Source organism: Aspergillus pseudonomiae (genome assembly GCF_009193645.1).
Source record: "Aspergillus pseudonomiae strain CBS 119388 unplaced genomic scaffold BDV37scaffold_64, whole genome shotgun sequence".
Lineage (NCBI taxonomy): Eukaryota > Fungi > Ascomycota > Eurotiomycetes > Eurotiales > Aspergillaceae > Aspergillus > Aspergillus pseudonomiae.
The window spans coordinates 41,295-55,486 of record NW_022476056.1 but is presented as its reverse complement, the minus strand read 5'-3'; the positions used below and the strand labels follow the sequence as shown (position 1 = coordinate 55,486).

At 49.1% G+C, this 14,192-nt stretch overlaps 7 protein-coding genes across 7 annotated transcripts; 4 read left to right on the top strand and 3 right to left on the bottom strand.

The window, feature by feature from the left end:
• Positions 1-1,517: 1,517 nt before the first annotated feature.
• Positions 1,518-3,275, top strand: BDV37DRAFT_181318 (structure-specific endonuclease subunit SLX1). The gene is made up of 2 exons (XM_032079485.1): positions 1,518-2,142; positions 2,298-3,275. Exons 1-2 carry the CDS (start codon positions 1,898-1,900, stop codon positions 3,247-3,249), a joined length of 1,197 nt encoding a protein of 398 aa, XP_031938720.1. The 5' UTR covers positions 1,518-1,897; the 3' UTR covers positions 3,250-3,275.
• Positions 3,276-4,200, bottom strand: BDV37DRAFT_181375 (bifunctional thymidylate/uridylate kinase). Its single transcript, XM_032079488.1, has 2 exons — positions 3,895-4,200; positions 3,276-3,831 (listed from the first exon to the last, which is right to left on the bottom strand). Exons 1-2 carry the CDS (start codon positions 4,040-4,042, stop codon positions 3,302-3,304), a joined length of 678 nt encoding a protein of 225 aa, XP_031938719.1. The 5' UTR covers positions 4,043-4,200; the 3' UTR covers positions 3,276-3,301.
• BDV37DRAFT_181341 (tRNA-ribosyltransferase family protein) lies at positions 4,201-6,118 on the top strand. The gene is made up of 3 exons (XM_032079487.1): positions 4,201-4,596; positions 4,677-5,697; positions 5,766-6,118. Exons 1-3 carry the CDS (start codon positions 4,359-4,361, stop codon positions 5,941-5,943), a joined length of 1,437 nt encoding a protein of 478 aa, XP_031938718.1. The 5' UTR covers positions 4,201-4,358; the 3' UTR covers positions 5,944-6,118.
• Positions 6,119-6,171: 53 nt separating this feature from the next.
• Positions 6,172-8,731, bottom strand: BDV37DRAFT_181145 (methylenetetrahydrofolate reductase (NAD(P)H) MET12). The gene is made up of 2 exons (XM_032079484.1): positions 8,355-8,731; positions 6,172-8,276 (listed from the first exon to the last, which is right to left on the bottom strand). Exons 1-2 carry the CDS (start codon positions 8,577-8,579, stop codon positions 6,294-6,296), a joined length of 2,208 nt encoding a protein of 735 aa, XP_031938717.1. The 5' UTR covers positions 8,580-8,731; the 3' UTR covers positions 6,172-6,293.
• Positions 8,732-8,949: 218 nt separating this feature from the next.
• On the top strand, positions 8,950-9,504 carry BDV37DRAFT_285686 (uncharacterized protein; the record flags this gene model as incomplete). The annotated part of the gene is made up of 1 exon (XM_032087781.1): positions 8,950-9,504. One exon carries the CDS (start codon positions 8,950-8,952, stop codon positions 9,502-9,504), a length of 555 nt encoding a protein of 184 aa, XP_031938716.1.
• Positions 9,505-9,597: 93 nt separating this feature from the next.
• Positions 9,598-10,724, bottom strand: BDV37DRAFT_254947 (nucleoside-diphosphate kinase). Its single transcript, XM_032082686.1, has 7 exons — positions 10,622-10,724; positions 10,465-10,495; positions 10,334-10,377; positions 10,172-10,275; positions 10,044-10,109; positions 9,926-9,990; positions 9,598-9,862 (listed from the first exon to the last, which is right to left on the bottom strand). Exons 1-7 carry the CDS (start codon positions 10,636-10,638, stop codon positions 9,728-9,730), a joined length of 462 nt encoding a protein of 153 aa, XP_031938715.1. The 5' UTR covers positions 10,639-10,724; the 3' UTR covers positions 9,598-9,727.
• BDV37DRAFT_254944 (glucan 1,3-alpha-glucosidase ROT2) lies at positions 10,725-14,185 on the top strand. The gene is made up of 3 exons (XM_032082685.1): positions 10,725-11,165; positions 11,225-11,972; positions 12,029-14,185. The coding sequence occupies exons 1-3, from the start codon at positions 11,081-11,083 to the stop codon at positions 14,091-14,093; spliced, it is 2,898 nt and encodes a 965-aa protein (XP_031938714.1). The 5' UTR covers positions 10,725-11,080; the 3' UTR covers positions 14,094-14,185.
• The last annotated feature ends 7 nt before the right edge of the window (positions 14,186-14,192 follow it).

Below are 14,192 nucleotides of genomic sequence, written 5' to 3'. Positions count from 1 at the left end.
GTATTACAGAGAGTATATAAGTGGATGAATTGACCTTTGGAAGAATATTTTTTTTTGTTTTTGCTTTCAGAAGATGGAGCGCACCATCGGAAGGGAAGCCAAACTAAAGGAAGGGGGGCTGAAAGGATGGGGAAAAAAGAAAAAAGAAAAAAAGAAAAGAGGAGTAAAAAAAAAAAAATAGAAAAGTTATACCTAGGCTTCGATCCATGATTTGTATTGCACTTGCTTCACTACGATTACTTTACTTCTGGGGCTGGTAGCGAAAACCCTTGAACCGTAATATCAGGTCTCCGTATTACGGTATCGAAAGATATCTGCTGGCCGCAAACGGTGCGATGTGACGAGATATTACCAGAATTGGAAATTGCACGTAGCTGGAGCTCCATCGCAGGCTATATGAAGAACGTCTATTGCATTTTTCCTACACTATTAATACTCCGTGGATAGTTGAAGAGCGAACACAGATTCCATTCAGGTGGAATAACTCTACCAAGCATCTTTGCAGGTCCAATTGAGTAGAGGGAATGATCCCTCCCCAATGGTACTGTACCGCAGGAGACGTATGAAGTTGGTAACTATTACCGCAGGCTTATGGGGGTTTGTCGGGCTGTCCACTACCTAGTTTCAACCGCAAGTCGTTCTCATGAGATGATTAACGTATCTTCCTACAAACAATACAAACTAACCCATGAAAGATGCAATATCTTTTCCGTTGACCCGAGTCGGTCTCAGGAGAAAAGCATTGTCCCGGTAGGGTCCCTGAGCCCTAGGGAGTAGCGTGTACTCCGTATGGGGTCTATGAAACGCAGTCAGTTATGACACGTCAACCATGGTCCGGATCCGACCACAATAGCAATGATCCCTAATTGATAATGAGACATAGTCTGACTTCAAATGCTTCTGAGGGCCACCCAGAACTTGTTTAGCGGATTTGTGCCCTGATAAGCGTCTTTTGTCACTGGTCCATGATGGTGGTCGTCATGCAGGATACGCTATTTTTCATATCACATGAACCCGTAATTTTACAAGTGGGTTGCTTCCGGACTAGATCGGGTTTTCCAGTCCATAGCGAAGCCACCGCGTCGGCTTTGTGTTTGTCTATCATCTCAGAACGGAGTAGTGAGGTATGCGAGTGATTTTCCACGGGGGGAACCCACGCTTATCGAGTATGGATGTACATACTATTTTCCAATAAATAATAATAGGCCATCTTATTGACCCCAACACTACCACTGAAAACTTGTATGCACTCTGTACGTACTACAAATGGGGTTTCTACTCTCATAGCTCTAACTACCTAAATTCTATAGTTTATATATTCAACCTTTCTCGTTTTTTAATCTTTCTGTATTAGTCGCTTGGATTATCTACCAAGCACTTTGGCCCCTTGTTGTATCGCGCTGACATTGCGGATCATGCAATCCCCCTTCCGATATTATTCCTGAGGCTGAAATGGAAATTCATTAAGTTCTTGGTGAGATCATATGATTCCAGTCGGTGGTGCCTGAGGCATGCCACGATTCTCTGCTTTGACACCAGCGCAGATTTCAAATTTCCATGGTTCAGTTGCCTCGTTTTAGGATGTGGGGTTTGTGTAATGTTACATTGCATAAATACAGGAAGTAATCTTTTCTCAGAAAGAGACAACTTTAAAAGACCATATTCAGCAGTAGGTGGCACTAGGTGCTGCTTATAACATGCGTGTCATGTGACCAGGATATATATCAGTGCGACAACATTTACAATAGTTGTCGACAACGAATGCAGCTTTACCATGGGATTGTCACCATCGTACAATGCACATAGGCAAAGAGGCAAATATCCACAGACACAAACCATCAATTTTGAGTATAACCAACTTTTGGTAAAACGGTGTCACACCTGAGTCCTCTGAGCGATGGCCGATGTGGATGACGTCCATACAAAACCTATCCCGGCCTTTTATTGCTGTTATCTCCTGAGATCAACCGTTCGGCAAACTTCTCTGTACATTGGCTCCACTCCTCATCCATCTAGACGGCTCGCGCAGCACAATGGAGTCTCAAAAGGTGGAGCACGCAAGACTGCAAATGACAAGAGACCTTGGGAAATGGTGCTCATTGTAGAAGGCTTTATGAGTCGGACTGCTGCCTTGCAGTTTGAGTACGTGGAGTTCTTTGGCTCTTCATTTTCTTCATCTACCTCCTCCCCCACCCCCTTCTTTCCTGCCGCAAGCACTTGGTTCTTGAGTTAGTGCTATATACACGGCTTAATCTTTCTCATCATTAGCCTGGACTATATATCTAATATCTCTGCAGATGGGCATGGCAGAAGCCGGGCAAATCTCGCCATCTTGGCTTTGGTGATGATAATACGGAATCTGCCGGAGGGAAGGGTAAGACCCGGCCTCGTGGCCCCGCGAGGTCCTTGAAAGGGCACTTGGAGAATTTGCACGCTTTGCTACGATCGACATACTTCTCTAGTCTACCTCTCAGAGTACGATTCTTTGCTGAAGACGTTCACCAACTGTGGAGGGTTTGGAGTGATCGCGTAGATGGTGTCATTCCGGAGCACATCAAAGTTATCCCAGATGGTAGCTGTGTCGAGAATAAGCAGCCTGGCATCGAGTACGCAAGAGTTGGTAGCGTCGAGCACATTCAGGTCGATTACAGTAAGATGTATAATTACTTGGAGAAGGCAGCGTTTCAGCTGGACGATCCAGAAGACTTGCAGTGCAAAGTTTGCCAAACACCGGTTGTCCCCAAGGAAGAGCTGGTAGTTGTCTGTCCTCAGATGCGCTGTTACTGCGTGAGTCATTTATTATGTCTATCGGCTAGGTTCCTAGATTCTACCACGGAGCGAGGAAGACTAGTACCCCTAGCTGGAAAATGTCCTGGATGCCACAAAATTGTCCAATGGTCCCTGATGATGCAGGAACTGAGTTTACGAACCCGAGGAGAAAAGGAATTGCAGGCTATTTTGAGGAAAAAGAAACGAGGGGATTACAGGAAAAATGACGTTCCGAGTGAGGACACTGATGGTGTGAGCACAGCTACTGCAGAACACTGTGACTTTCCCGAGTCAGTGGGTAACTCAGTAAAGGGGCCGAACAATGCCTCCGATGAAGGCACCCACGACGACATCCCTCTAGAAGATGACTGGTATGAGTCGCTGGCCCTCGAATCAGACCATGAGATCGATGATTGGTCGAAGGGCCATCCTGCAATGGCCACAAGAGTCGAAATAGTCATCGAGGATAGCGATGGGTGATAATACAGGATAAACGCTCCCGTGGATTCGCCCTTAGCCAATCGAGTCCGAATCAAGCTGCAATCGAGTCAAACTTCCGCAAAGGCCCAATAATCCCAACGCGCGCTATGCAGTCAGTTGCTTTGCTCCAAATCTCTTCTGATACTTCTTGAAATGATCTTCCTGCATCTACAACGTGGATGTCGCCATGGGGTTGCAGGTCAAATAAAGTCTGGAAGAGTTCGCGCACACGGCTCTGTATGGTTTCGTTCTCATACCGCTCCACGCCAAACCCGCCCCGCTTTGCGGCCTCTGTAGGAGAGATACGAAGGAAAAGGCACATGTCTGGTCGGGGCAATCCGACTTCTGGCTGCCACGCCCAACCAAGAGACAAAGTTGGAATTCCTTTTGCGGCAGAGTACACGGCACCGGAGTATGAGTAACGGTCCACAATCACGGTGATCCCTTTGGCTATGTCTGCTTTAATATCCTTGGCAATCTCCCAACGGTTGGCAGAGAAGAGGAGATGAATTGAGTGGTCATCCAACTGTGACTGACCACGTAAATAGCTATCAATTAGTTTGCCAATGGCCGTGGTGCGGTCTGGAAAGGAACTAAATTAGAGTGTTGTCCGCATGACCGGAGAGATCTTGCTGCGAGAGATACCTGGAAACCGAACATATTTGACTGAGTGGCCTGACTCTTGCAGATGGTCGCGCAGGTGCTCGCACTGGCTTGATTTTCCAGCTCGATCCAAGCCCTCGACGACAATGAGCGCCCCGCGTGTTTCTCCGCGATTTGTGTTTTCTGACATGGTGTATGACTGATTGATAATAAGAATAATAATGATAATGGTAGTTGCAATAGTTGACTATGAAAGCAACGTTTGGAGTTGAGAAAAATTCAAAATATCCCTCGAAAATAAAATACAGATTTCCTGTCCGACGTTCAGAGGAAGAAGTAACAATGCGGAGTTGTGCACAGCGGAGACTTGGATTGATTAAATTCAGGGACTCCGTCTGTATTTTCAGGCATCCCACTTCCCTCTTTTGGTCAGATTAATTTCTCTTTTCCCCGAACAATCAGCAGATCAGCACTGCGCCAGTCTCGAATCTCTCCGGTGCACCGCCATGGGTTCTGATGTTTCGCAACGGCCTCCCAATGATATGGTCAATTTTAGTCTTCTAAATTCTGTTACTGCGTCAACATTGGCCCCGCGATTGGGCAAGTTGGCAATCGCGGGCAGAAATGCTATCCTTACGCCGCACTACATCCCATTGACGTCGCGGGGAGCCGTACCCCATGTCGCGCACGATGTCATGCGTGAGCAGACTGCTATTAGCGGTCTGTATTTTGCTCTAGAAGATTGTATGCATTTGACTACGTCCCCAACTTTTCGATATCCTGGGTATTTTGAAGCACGCAAGGCGCTGACAGTTAAAGATCAGTCATAGAAAAGCTGCAGAAGAAAGCATGCCCACCGGTCTACAAGACGCCAGCTGCGCCGAATGAGTCGCCTCTGCGCAACTTTGTTTGCCTCCCCGAAGATCCTGTGCTGGTTTTGGGCCCACGTCGCGTGCCGCCGCTCGCGTGTCCGCCATCGAATACACCAAACTCGATTGCTGTGCTCACCGCCGTTGGCTTCGGACAACTGGGGACTGGTCAGTATGTCGAAGCCGTGCAGAAATTACGTCCAGATATTGTGGTGGGTCTGGCCGATTTGGTCTTGACCCATCGGCCTGGCTTGAAGAGACAAGGGAAGATGGTGGATAGGACTCATGCGTTCACTACGTATTCTACGGAGCAGCTTTATGGAGATGCGGTCTCCGAGGAAAATCGCTCGAAGACGGCTTACTTTGCTCCCATATTACCGTTGGACAATGCGCAGCAGACACTGTACTTGGATGACCTGGAAGACGAACTCCGACGGTACATTTCCGGTCTTGCATTGTATGAGTCGGAGTCGCTGTCTGTCGTTCCCGAATCTTTAGGACATCTCCCCCGGTTGCTCTTCAGCGAACCAGCTACTCCACATGACATTTTGCGCGAAGTCTCCCTTGGCGCTGACCTTCTAACAATTCCGTTCTTGGGTCACGCCACGGACGCCGGCATGGCCTTGGACTTTGTCTTTCCGCCACCATCTGATGCCCATGACACATCTGCCACACAATCCAAACCGTTGGCAATTGATCTATGGGCGCCTACTTTTACAACAGACACAGCGCCGCTCAACGAAGCATGCCAGTGCTACACCTGCCGAAATCATCATCGCGCATATATCCACCATCTTCTGTCGGCGAAGGAAATGCTGGCTTGGGCTCTCCTCCAACTCCACAATCTCCACACGATGGATAGTTTCTTCGCGAAGATCAGAGAAAGTATCCAACAGGGTACTTTCGAGTCAGATGTTCAAAGATTCCAGCGTATTTACGCCTCTCAACTACCTGAAAAAACAGGCCAGGGCCCAAGGTAAGCTAGCTCCTCGTTTCCCTTCCTATACGTTTCAACGCAATACCACTGACACGATCTTTCCACAGAGTTCGTGGCTACCAGGCCCCAAGCAGGGGACCAAATGAACCTCGCCGTAACCCTCGCGCATATGGTCGCTTGGACGCCATAGGAACGCTTGCCGAATCGCAATCCTCGATTGCTACCCCGGACACGGGGGCCGAGGGGCTCGAGGAACATGGATTTGCCAAGAAGTTGTCCTCCTGAGTTTCAGTTTTACAGTATATATGAATTCTATACCTGACGCTACTGACACGAATTTTGGTGCTGAGGCGTATGTGGTGTTCACCGTCGGTTTTGTTTCTGTCTCCCATAGCCTTGATTCTTGGGGATCGATACTGTTTAAAGCGAGCAAATGTGCCCCACAACCATGCATTCCAGCTAGATATATGATCTCTAAAGCTTAGACTGTCATTCAATAACTACAACGTGATTATGATTGATCATAAGATCATGATGCCATGAAGCAAATATGAACATGGGAACGATGTCACTCATGGTTCCTTGAAGCGGTTTTATACTGTGCAGTACTCGGGACTAAGAAAATCCAACGCTGCTTATTTTGCGTTCAGTAGGACCCTCCACATAAACTTCTTCTCATCCTCCTCTTCCTCTGATCCCATATCGGTGCCCGCGCCGAAGTCCTGCCCGACAACGCAGACGAGCCAAACGTCGTCCTTGGTTTCATTGAGGAAACGCTCGGTTGCGGAGTTACGGGGGTAGATGCTGCGCCATTCATCCCAGATTCCAAACGCCTCGTCGCCCCAAGCGCGGAAACTGACCTCTTCAATGATAGTGGGGGTGACGATTTCTTTTCCACGAAAGACACCCCATGTGACGGAGTTGACATTATTCGGGTTCATTTCAATGGGATCAGCGTCGGAGGTTTGGGCCGGCAGAGACGATTCGAAGTCACCCTTAGCATTGGTAGCGAACCAGGCAAGTTTCTCATGCCCGTGCTTCTGAAGTAGTGGCTTAAGTATTGAGTGGTAGTCTTTGCTGGGACAGAAAAACTCAACGAATGGCTTCTGGAAAACGAATCCTTCGCGAGGGGGACCCCAGCCGTAAATAGGGTCATCACTACGAACGCCGTTCACAGCTGGCTGAGATGCTAACGTCCACCAGCCATTACCATCAATGAGTTGTAGAAGCTCTGGACGAATGACTTCTGTCTCTGCATTCAAGCCAGAGCTACCTTCTTCAGCACCGCCTTCTGACCATGGAACCATATGCAGTTCACCTGAGACGTGGCGGCGGAAGAGAGCGCTGATGTCCTCACGCGACACAGGGAAACCCCAGATTCTGTGGGCAACTGAAGGAGGAACGTGTAATGATGGACCATAGCCATCAATCTCACCGAATGCTGGCGAACGAGCATCACCCCAGCGACCGTTGGGGAAGTCATCCCACGTAGCCTCCCTACCAAGTGCACCCAGACCTTCAGAAATCTGAAGGGTTGTACTGCGATCTGGTGGCATCGCAGGCATCCCAGCACTAGTAGCGGGGGCTTCATGAGAAATGGAGGCCTTCGATGACACTTCAGAAGCGTGTAGTTTGTCTACAATGACCCGGTTATGGGGAAGGGAATTGATAGATGAAGCCCTTCTCCTGGTTAGAGAGCGAAGTTGAGCCCCGTCCATGGCAGAGATCTCCTCGCCATCTTCTATTGCGTCGAAATCTTCAGAATAAGGAGGGATCAGGTCGCAGCGTTCCAGGATGAAGGACACCGTCTTCTCAAGATTCAGTGTATAAAAGTGAAACCCTCGGATTCCAGGACAAGGGATATCTCTCATGCCATCCACAAGATTGCTGATAATATCCACACCAATGCGCTTCACAGAATCGTCATTGTGTTTAACTGCTTCTAGCTCCGAGAGAATCTGGGGCGGAATTTGGACATGGCTGAGTTTTGTCACCCTCGTCAAGATCTTGTAGCTGTGGATTGGCATCAAGCCAGGAATGATAGGGATGGTCTTGAAGGCGCCCGATTCGTGGTTCCGTAGCATATTCTCAAACTTAGTGTATGCCTCAATATCATATGTCAACTGAGTCATTATGAAGTCTGCACCCGCCTGAGTCTTCTCGACTAGATATGGAAGGTCGGTCTTGGGATCCTGGACGTCTTGGAAAGAATCGACTGGGTGACCTTCTGGGTAGGCCGCCACACCTAGACAAAAGTAATCACCGTACTTTTGGCGAATGTACCGTACTAGGTCTACCGCAAACGTAAAGTCCTTGTTGCTATCGTCTTCTCCATGCATGCTGTATTCCTCACTGCGCGGCGGATCGCCACGAAGAGCCAGGATATTGCGTATTCCCAATACCTTGGCCTCTTCTAGTGCCTCATCCACCAAGGCCCGACTCATGTTAGTGCAGGTAAGATGTAAACATGTTGTCAATTGCAACTGGCGCTGGCAGATTTCCGCCAACTCGAGAGACCTTTGTGCAGTGCTACCTCCAGCGCCCCAGGTGACCGTGACGAACAATGGTCGCAAAGCTTGTGCCATGCGCTCCAGGCGGGCTTGAAGGTTGGCAAAGCCCTACGAGAACCGGACTTGGTTAGCAGTCAATCTTGATACCTGGAAGTACCCTCAGTGCGGGGAGGAAGGGTACCCCACCATCTGAGTCTTTGGAGGGAAGAACTCCAAAGAGAAGTAGTTTGCGTCCGGCGGCAGCGCCGCAATCTTATCCGTAATCTTCTCCATCTTGTTCCCAGAATCTGTTCCGACGAAGGTACGGGAAGGGTGGTAGTTGAAGAAGGATGACTGGGGCGATATCCATCGGGGAGGGAAAGGTTTGGGCCGGAGTTTAACGGGCCCTCCGATTAACGGAAAGGGAAACATGCCAATGCCATCTCCATGAAGTTAGGATTCCATGACATGGTCGAGAGAGACTATGATCGGGACTTCGGTGGTCTTAATTGGATCTGACCTTGAAACAGTTCGCATGCTATCAGCGCAAGCTACCCAAAAGATGGGCCCATCATGGATTCTCCAACAAACTTACTATTTGGGATTCCAAGACGCCTGGTTGCAAACATAGCAAACATCAACCCGTTGTCGCGGATCAACACAATATACATTCATGGATGAAATGCAGACGCTACAACTTTCGTAGATCCGCAACAATTATAGATCACGGCGCAAGATGTTCCTGTTTCGACGCCAATCGGTGCCCTTTCACCGAAATCGTCTTTCATTATCTTTCAAGCATATGTCCCGTCGCCAATTCTCTACTCCCACCTCTTCCACTCCAAAGGACTCGACATCTCGCCTCCGCAAGCTGAATGATCGGCTCCCGTCCTTCCTTCGCGCCTATACGACCCCGTTACTTGGGGCCCCGGGAACGCATATTACCTCCTTTTTGATCCTACATGAACTTACCGCCATTGTACCCCTATTCGGACTTGTGACGGCTTTTCACTACGGCAATTGGCTACCAGACTTAACCTCAAGTAACGCCTTTGAAGAAGGAACCCGACGATTCGGGCGGTGGTTGCAGAAGAAAGGCTGGGTCGAAAATGTTGATGTGGACGCCATTGAGTTGGCCGGAGGTGTAAACAGCTATGACCCTGTCACAAAAGATCAAATGACGGAGAGCGACAGGAAAGGTGTACGCCTGGTGCTGGAGTTTGCGACGGCGTATGCGGTCACCAAGGCTTTACTACCGCTCCGGATTGCCGCAAGTGTCTGGGCGACGCCTTGGTTTGCCCGAGCCATACTGGTACCGACAGGAAAAGGGTTCAAAAAGCTGTTGGGGAGAAAGTAGAGTTTGACGGCCACTAGTGTCACTACAAATTCCGGATTGATGATGATGATGCACCAAGACCGGGAAGTACATAAGACTATTTTGCACAGAGTATTTAGGCTTGTAGATATTGTATAATTTCTATTTCTCAGGACGACTTTTCTGATTTATATCATTTGCTGCCCTTACAGTTTGAATCGAACCAGGGAGCAGATTTTCAAATCTTCAGATCGAGCAGAGAAATTTAGGCCTTCTCGTAGATCCAGTCGAACTGGCTGTGCTTGTACTTCTGGAGCTCCTCAGGCTTGAACCAGAGAGCAATCTCCTTCTTGGCGTTCTCGACGCTGTCAGAGCCGTGGCAGACGTTGCGGCCAACATCCTATACAAGAGTAAGAGTCATGCACACAGAGTGTTACGGGTCACGGGGGGGAAACTGTCTTACAATGGCGAAGTCACCACGGATGGTGCCAGGGGCGGAGGCAAGAGGGTTGGTGGCACCGAGGATGGCTAACGATTATCTTAGCGTTTGGTCTTCAGGGTCATAGCGGACGAGAACTTACTGCGGCCGGTCTTAACGACCTCACGGCCCTCCCAGACCATGGCGACGATGGGGCCGCTCAGCATGTCTAGAAGTAAATGTCAGCATCTCCGTACAAAGTTATGGCCTCATTCATGGCAAGGAGCTTACAGGAGACGAGGCCGGGGAAGAAAGGCTTGGAGCTGAGGTCAGCATAGTGCTGCTCGAGGTGCTCCTTGGAGGGGGAGCAGAGCTTCAGGGCAGCAAGCTTGAAGCTATGATTCATTAGTACAGAGCTTGTAGGCACATTGTTCGGATTGGAAAAATACGAACCCACGGTTCTCAAAGCGAGAGATGATGGGGCCAACGAGTCCGCGCTGATTGACATGGTTAGTATTGATTTCACCCCGAAAGCGCCATATCCGTATGGATCATGGCAAAATCGGGTGATTCAAGATCCATACCTGGACACCGTCGGGCTTGATGGCAATGAAACTACATCAATTGGTTAGCTTGAGTAGACAATGAGGGGCAACCGGTCGATGGCAAAAAGAAAAAAATATTCCAGAGTGAAGGAAGGGGGGATGAAAGGGACTAGGTGAAAAATTTGGGGTGACTTACGTCTGCTCGTCGGACATTTTGAAAGATTTATGATGTCAAAGTGACAATTGAATCAAAAAGACAGGATTGAGAGTGAGAGGAAAAGGAAAGCAGAGGTGCTGGTGTGAGTTGGCCGAAAATATAACACCGGAGGGACCGCAACAGTGGGGCACGAGGGGCTGTCGTTGGCTGTTACCGGCCAGAGCTATGCCTGATTGCCTCGCAGCCTGAGGTGTCTGACCCCAGCTGCCTGAACAGGGATAGTGCCGGCCCTAACCAAATCTGGAGCTTCCCCATCTTCGCCGACCATCTGGCCAGCCTGGAACTAACGGTCATTGTACTATTATCAACGATCTAACGAACGTGACAGCTTCGTGTGTCGGACCTCCAGCTCGGGTAGATGCAGGTCAGCACATAGCGGCTGACAAGTATTGCACTCTCGGAGGTTGAGTGTCTCTGATTGCATTTGTTAGCTTAAAGATGGCCGGGAGGCGGTTGTTGTCCACTTGCTGGACCTTACTGCTTTCCTTGGTCATCCTACTCGGATGTCTTGTCATACCCGGAGGTAAGTTTTGTTTACACACATGGTCCACAAGTTGTTATGATGCTAACGACTAAATTTAGTCGCTGTAAAGCACGAGAATTTCAAAAAATGCTCACAATCCGGTTTCTGTAAACGAAACAGGGCATACGCCGACGACGTCGCCGCCAAGGGCTCAGCTTGGAGCTCTCCATATGAACTTGACTCTTCATCTATCCAGTTCCAGGACGGTCAGTTGCACGGAACCATTCTTAAATCGGTGTCCGCCGATGAGAAGGTCAAGTTACCTCTCATTGTGTCATTCCTCGAGTCTGGAGTTGCCCGAGTCGTCATTGACGAAGAAAAACGCTTGAACAAGGAAATTGAGCTTCGCCATGACAGCCAGGCTCGCAAGGAAAGATATAATGAAGCGGAAAAATGGGTCCTGGTTGGTGGCCTGGAACTGAGCAAGTCTGCGACCCTGGATTCCGAATCGGAGACAGGAATAACCAGGGTTCTATACGGACCAGAGAATAACTTCCAAGCAATCATTCGTCACTCTCCGTTTGACGTAGAGTTTCAAAGGGATGGTCAGACTCATGTTCATCTGAATAACAAAGGATACCTGAACATGGAGCATTGGCGACGGAAGGTGGATACTTCCGAGGGTGACGGTGAGCAGAACGGATCCCAGGAAGATGAGAGCACCTGGTGGGAAGAGACATTTGGTGGAAACACAGATACAAAACCCAAAGGTCCTGAGAGCGTGGGATTGGATATCACATTTCCCGGCTACGGCCATGTTTATGGTATCCCAGAGCATGCTGATTCCCTTTCTTTAAGGGAGACCAGGTAAAATCTACCAAGCCTTCTACCTCGTTCTGTGACGTAAACTGATGATTTAATAGGGGCGGTTCCGGAAACCATGAAGAGCCTTACCGCATGTACAATTCTGACGTGTTTGAATACGAACTCAATAGTCCAATGACTCTATACGGTGCAATTCCACTCATGCAAGCGCACAGACCGGGCTCTACTGTCGGTGTGTTTTGGCTTAATGCTGCCGAGACATGGGTAGACATTGTGAAGTCGACATCCTCTGCCAACCCACTTTCTCTAGGGGTGAGCTCAAAAACCGATACTCAAAGTCATTGGTTCTCCGAGTCTGGACAAATCGACGTGTTTGTCTTCCTAGGGCCTACACCACAGGATATCAGCAAGAAGTATGGCGAACTCACTGGTTATACTCAGCTGCCTCAGCACTTTGCCATCGCGTACCATCAGTGTCGCTGGAATTATGTCACCGATGAAGATGTAAAAGATGTCGATCGCAATTTTGACAAATATCAGATCCCATACGATGTTATCTGGCTCGATATCGAGTATCTCGATGACAGAAAGTATTTCACCTGGGATCCCCTGACCTTTCCCAACCCGATTGGTATGGAGGAGCAACTTGATGCATCGGAGCGCAAGCTTGTGGTCATCATCGACCCTCATATCAAGAATAAGGAGCAATACACAATCTCAGAGGAGCTTAAGAGCAAGAACCTAGCCACTCGGAACAAGGATGGTGAGATTTACGAGGGCTGGTGTTGGCCAGGGTCATCCCATTGGGTGGACTGTTTCAACCCGGAGGCTATCAAGTGGTGGATAGGCCTATTTAAATATGATAAGTTCAAGGGCACACTTCCGAATGTCTTCATTTGGAACGATATGAACGAGCCATCCGTGTTCAACGGCCCGGAAACCACTATGCCTAAAGACAACCTTCATTATGGCAACTGGGAGCACCGTGACATCCACAATGTCAACGGTATCACGTTTGTGAATGCGACGTATAATGCGATGTTGGAACGGAAGAAAGGCGAGCTTCGTCGGCCGTTCATTTTGACACGGTCCTATTATGCTGGAGCCCAACGGATGTCTGCCATGTGGACTGGTGACAATCAGGCAACTTGGGAACATCTGGCCATCTCTCTGCCCATGGTTCTGAACAATGGCATTTCTGGATTCCCCTTCGCAGGGGCCGATGTTGGCGGCTTCTTCCACAACCCGAGCAAGGACCTCCTCACAAGATGGTATCAAACTGGCATTTGGTATCCTTTCTTCCGTGCGCACGCACATATAGATACTCGTCGGCGTGAACCGTATTTGATCAGTGAGCCTCATAGGTCTATCATCGCCCAGGCCATTCGTTTGAGATACCAGCTCTTACCTGCCTGGTACACTGCATTCCACGAAGCTTCGGTGAATGGAACACCAATCGTGAGACCCCAGTTCTATGTTCATCCTTCGGACGAAGCAGGCTTTGTCATCGATGACCAACTGTACCTCGGTTCTACTGGTATCCTCACGAAGCCAGTAGTCTCCGAGGGAGCAACTACTGTAGACATTTATCTCGCTGATGATGAGAAGTACTACGATTATTTCGATTACACGGTCTACCAAGGGGCCGGTAAGAGACACGAGGTGCCTGCACCTCTTGAGAAAGTACCCGTTTTAATGCAGGGTGGCCATGTGATTCCTCGAAAGGACCGACCACGCCGCAGTAGTGGGTTGATGAAATGGGATCCGTACACTCTTGTTGTTGTTTTAGACAAGAACGGAGAGGCAGATGGCACGCTGTATGTGGATGACGGTGAGACGTTTGATTATGAGCGAGGAGCGTATATCCATCGTCGTTTCCAATTCCATGCCTCCACTCTGTCGTCGGAAGACATTGGAACCAAGGGGCCCAAGACAGCCGAATACCTCAAGGCCATGGCAAGCGTGCGAGTTGAAAGGGTGGTGGTTATTGATCCACCGAAAGAGTGGCAGGAGAAGTCCACCGTGACTGTTATCGAGGATGGTGCCAAGACGGCGTCCACAGCGGCCCTGGAGTACCATACCCAGCCGGACGGAAAGGCCCCATATGCCGTGGTGAAAACCCCTTCTGTTAGCATTGGAAAGACCTGGAGGATCGAGTTCTGACCTTGCGACAAGGCAGCAATGGGAACGCGTACAGATTCGCTTGTTTATTTATTGTTGAGATAAATACATTATCACTAGCAATTTATGATTTTATATAGA

Bases quoted from the DNA above. Each gene is read 5' to 3' on its own strand.
- BDV37DRAFT_181318 (XM_032079485.1), top strand. From the start codon at position 1,898: ATGGCCGATGTGGATGACGTCCATACAAAACCTATCCCGGCCTTTTAT. The intron at 2,143-2,297 runs GTACGTGGAGTT...ATATCTCTGCAG, and splicing joins ACTGCTGCCTTGCAGTTTGA to ATGGGCATGGCAGAAGCCGG.
- BDV37DRAFT_181375 (XM_032079488.1), bottom strand. From the start codon at position 4,042: ATGTCAGAAAACACAAATCGCGGAGAAACACGCGGGGCGCTCATTGTC. The intron at 3,832-3,894 runs GTATCTCTCGCA...GTTCCTTTCCAG, and splicing joins CAAATATGTTCGGTTTCCAG to ACCGCACCACGGCCATTGGC.
- BDV37DRAFT_181341 (XM_032079487.1), top strand. From the start codon at position 4,359: ATGGGTTCTGATGTTTCGCAACGGCCTCCCAATGATATGGTCAATTTT. The intron at 4,597-4,676 runs GTATGCATTTGA...GTTAAAGATCAG, and splicing joins GTATTTTGCTCTAGAAGATT to TCATAGAAAAGCTGCAGAAG. The intron at 5,698-5,765 runs GTAAGCTAGCTC...ATCTTTCCACAG, and splicing joins AAAACAGGCCAGGGCCCAAG to AGTTCGTGGCTACCAGGCCC.
- BDV37DRAFT_181145 (XM_032079484.1), bottom strand. From the start codon at position 8,579: ATGTTTCCCTTTCCGTTAATCGGAGGGCCCGTTAAACTCCGGCCCAAA. The intron at 8,277-8,354 runs GTGGGGTACCCT...CGGTTCTCGTAG, and splicing joins TCCCTCCAAAGACTCAGATG to GGCTTTGCCAACCTTCAAGC.
- BDV37DRAFT_254947 (XM_032082686.1), bottom strand. The intron at 10,276-10,333 runs GTTCGTATTTTT...AATGAATCATAG, and splicing joins TCTCGCTTTGAGAACCGTGG to CTTCAAGCTTGCTGCCCTGA. The intron at 9,991-10,043 runs GTAAGTTCTCGT...GATAATCGTTAG, and splicing joins GGTCGTTAAGACCGGCCGCA to CCATCCTCGGTGCCACCAAC.
- BDV37DRAFT_254944 (XM_032082685.1), top strand. From the start codon at position 11,081: ATGGCCGGGAGGCGGTTGTTGTCCACTTGCTGGACCTTACTGCTTTCC. The intron at 11,166-11,224 runs GTAAGTTTTGTT...GACTAAATTTAG, and splicing joins ATGTCTTGTCATACCCGGAG to TCGCTGTAAAGCACGAGAAT. The intron at 11,973-12,028 runs GTAAAATCTACC...ATGATTTAATAG, and splicing joins CTTTCTTTAAGGGAGACCAG to GGGCGGTTCCGGAAACCATG.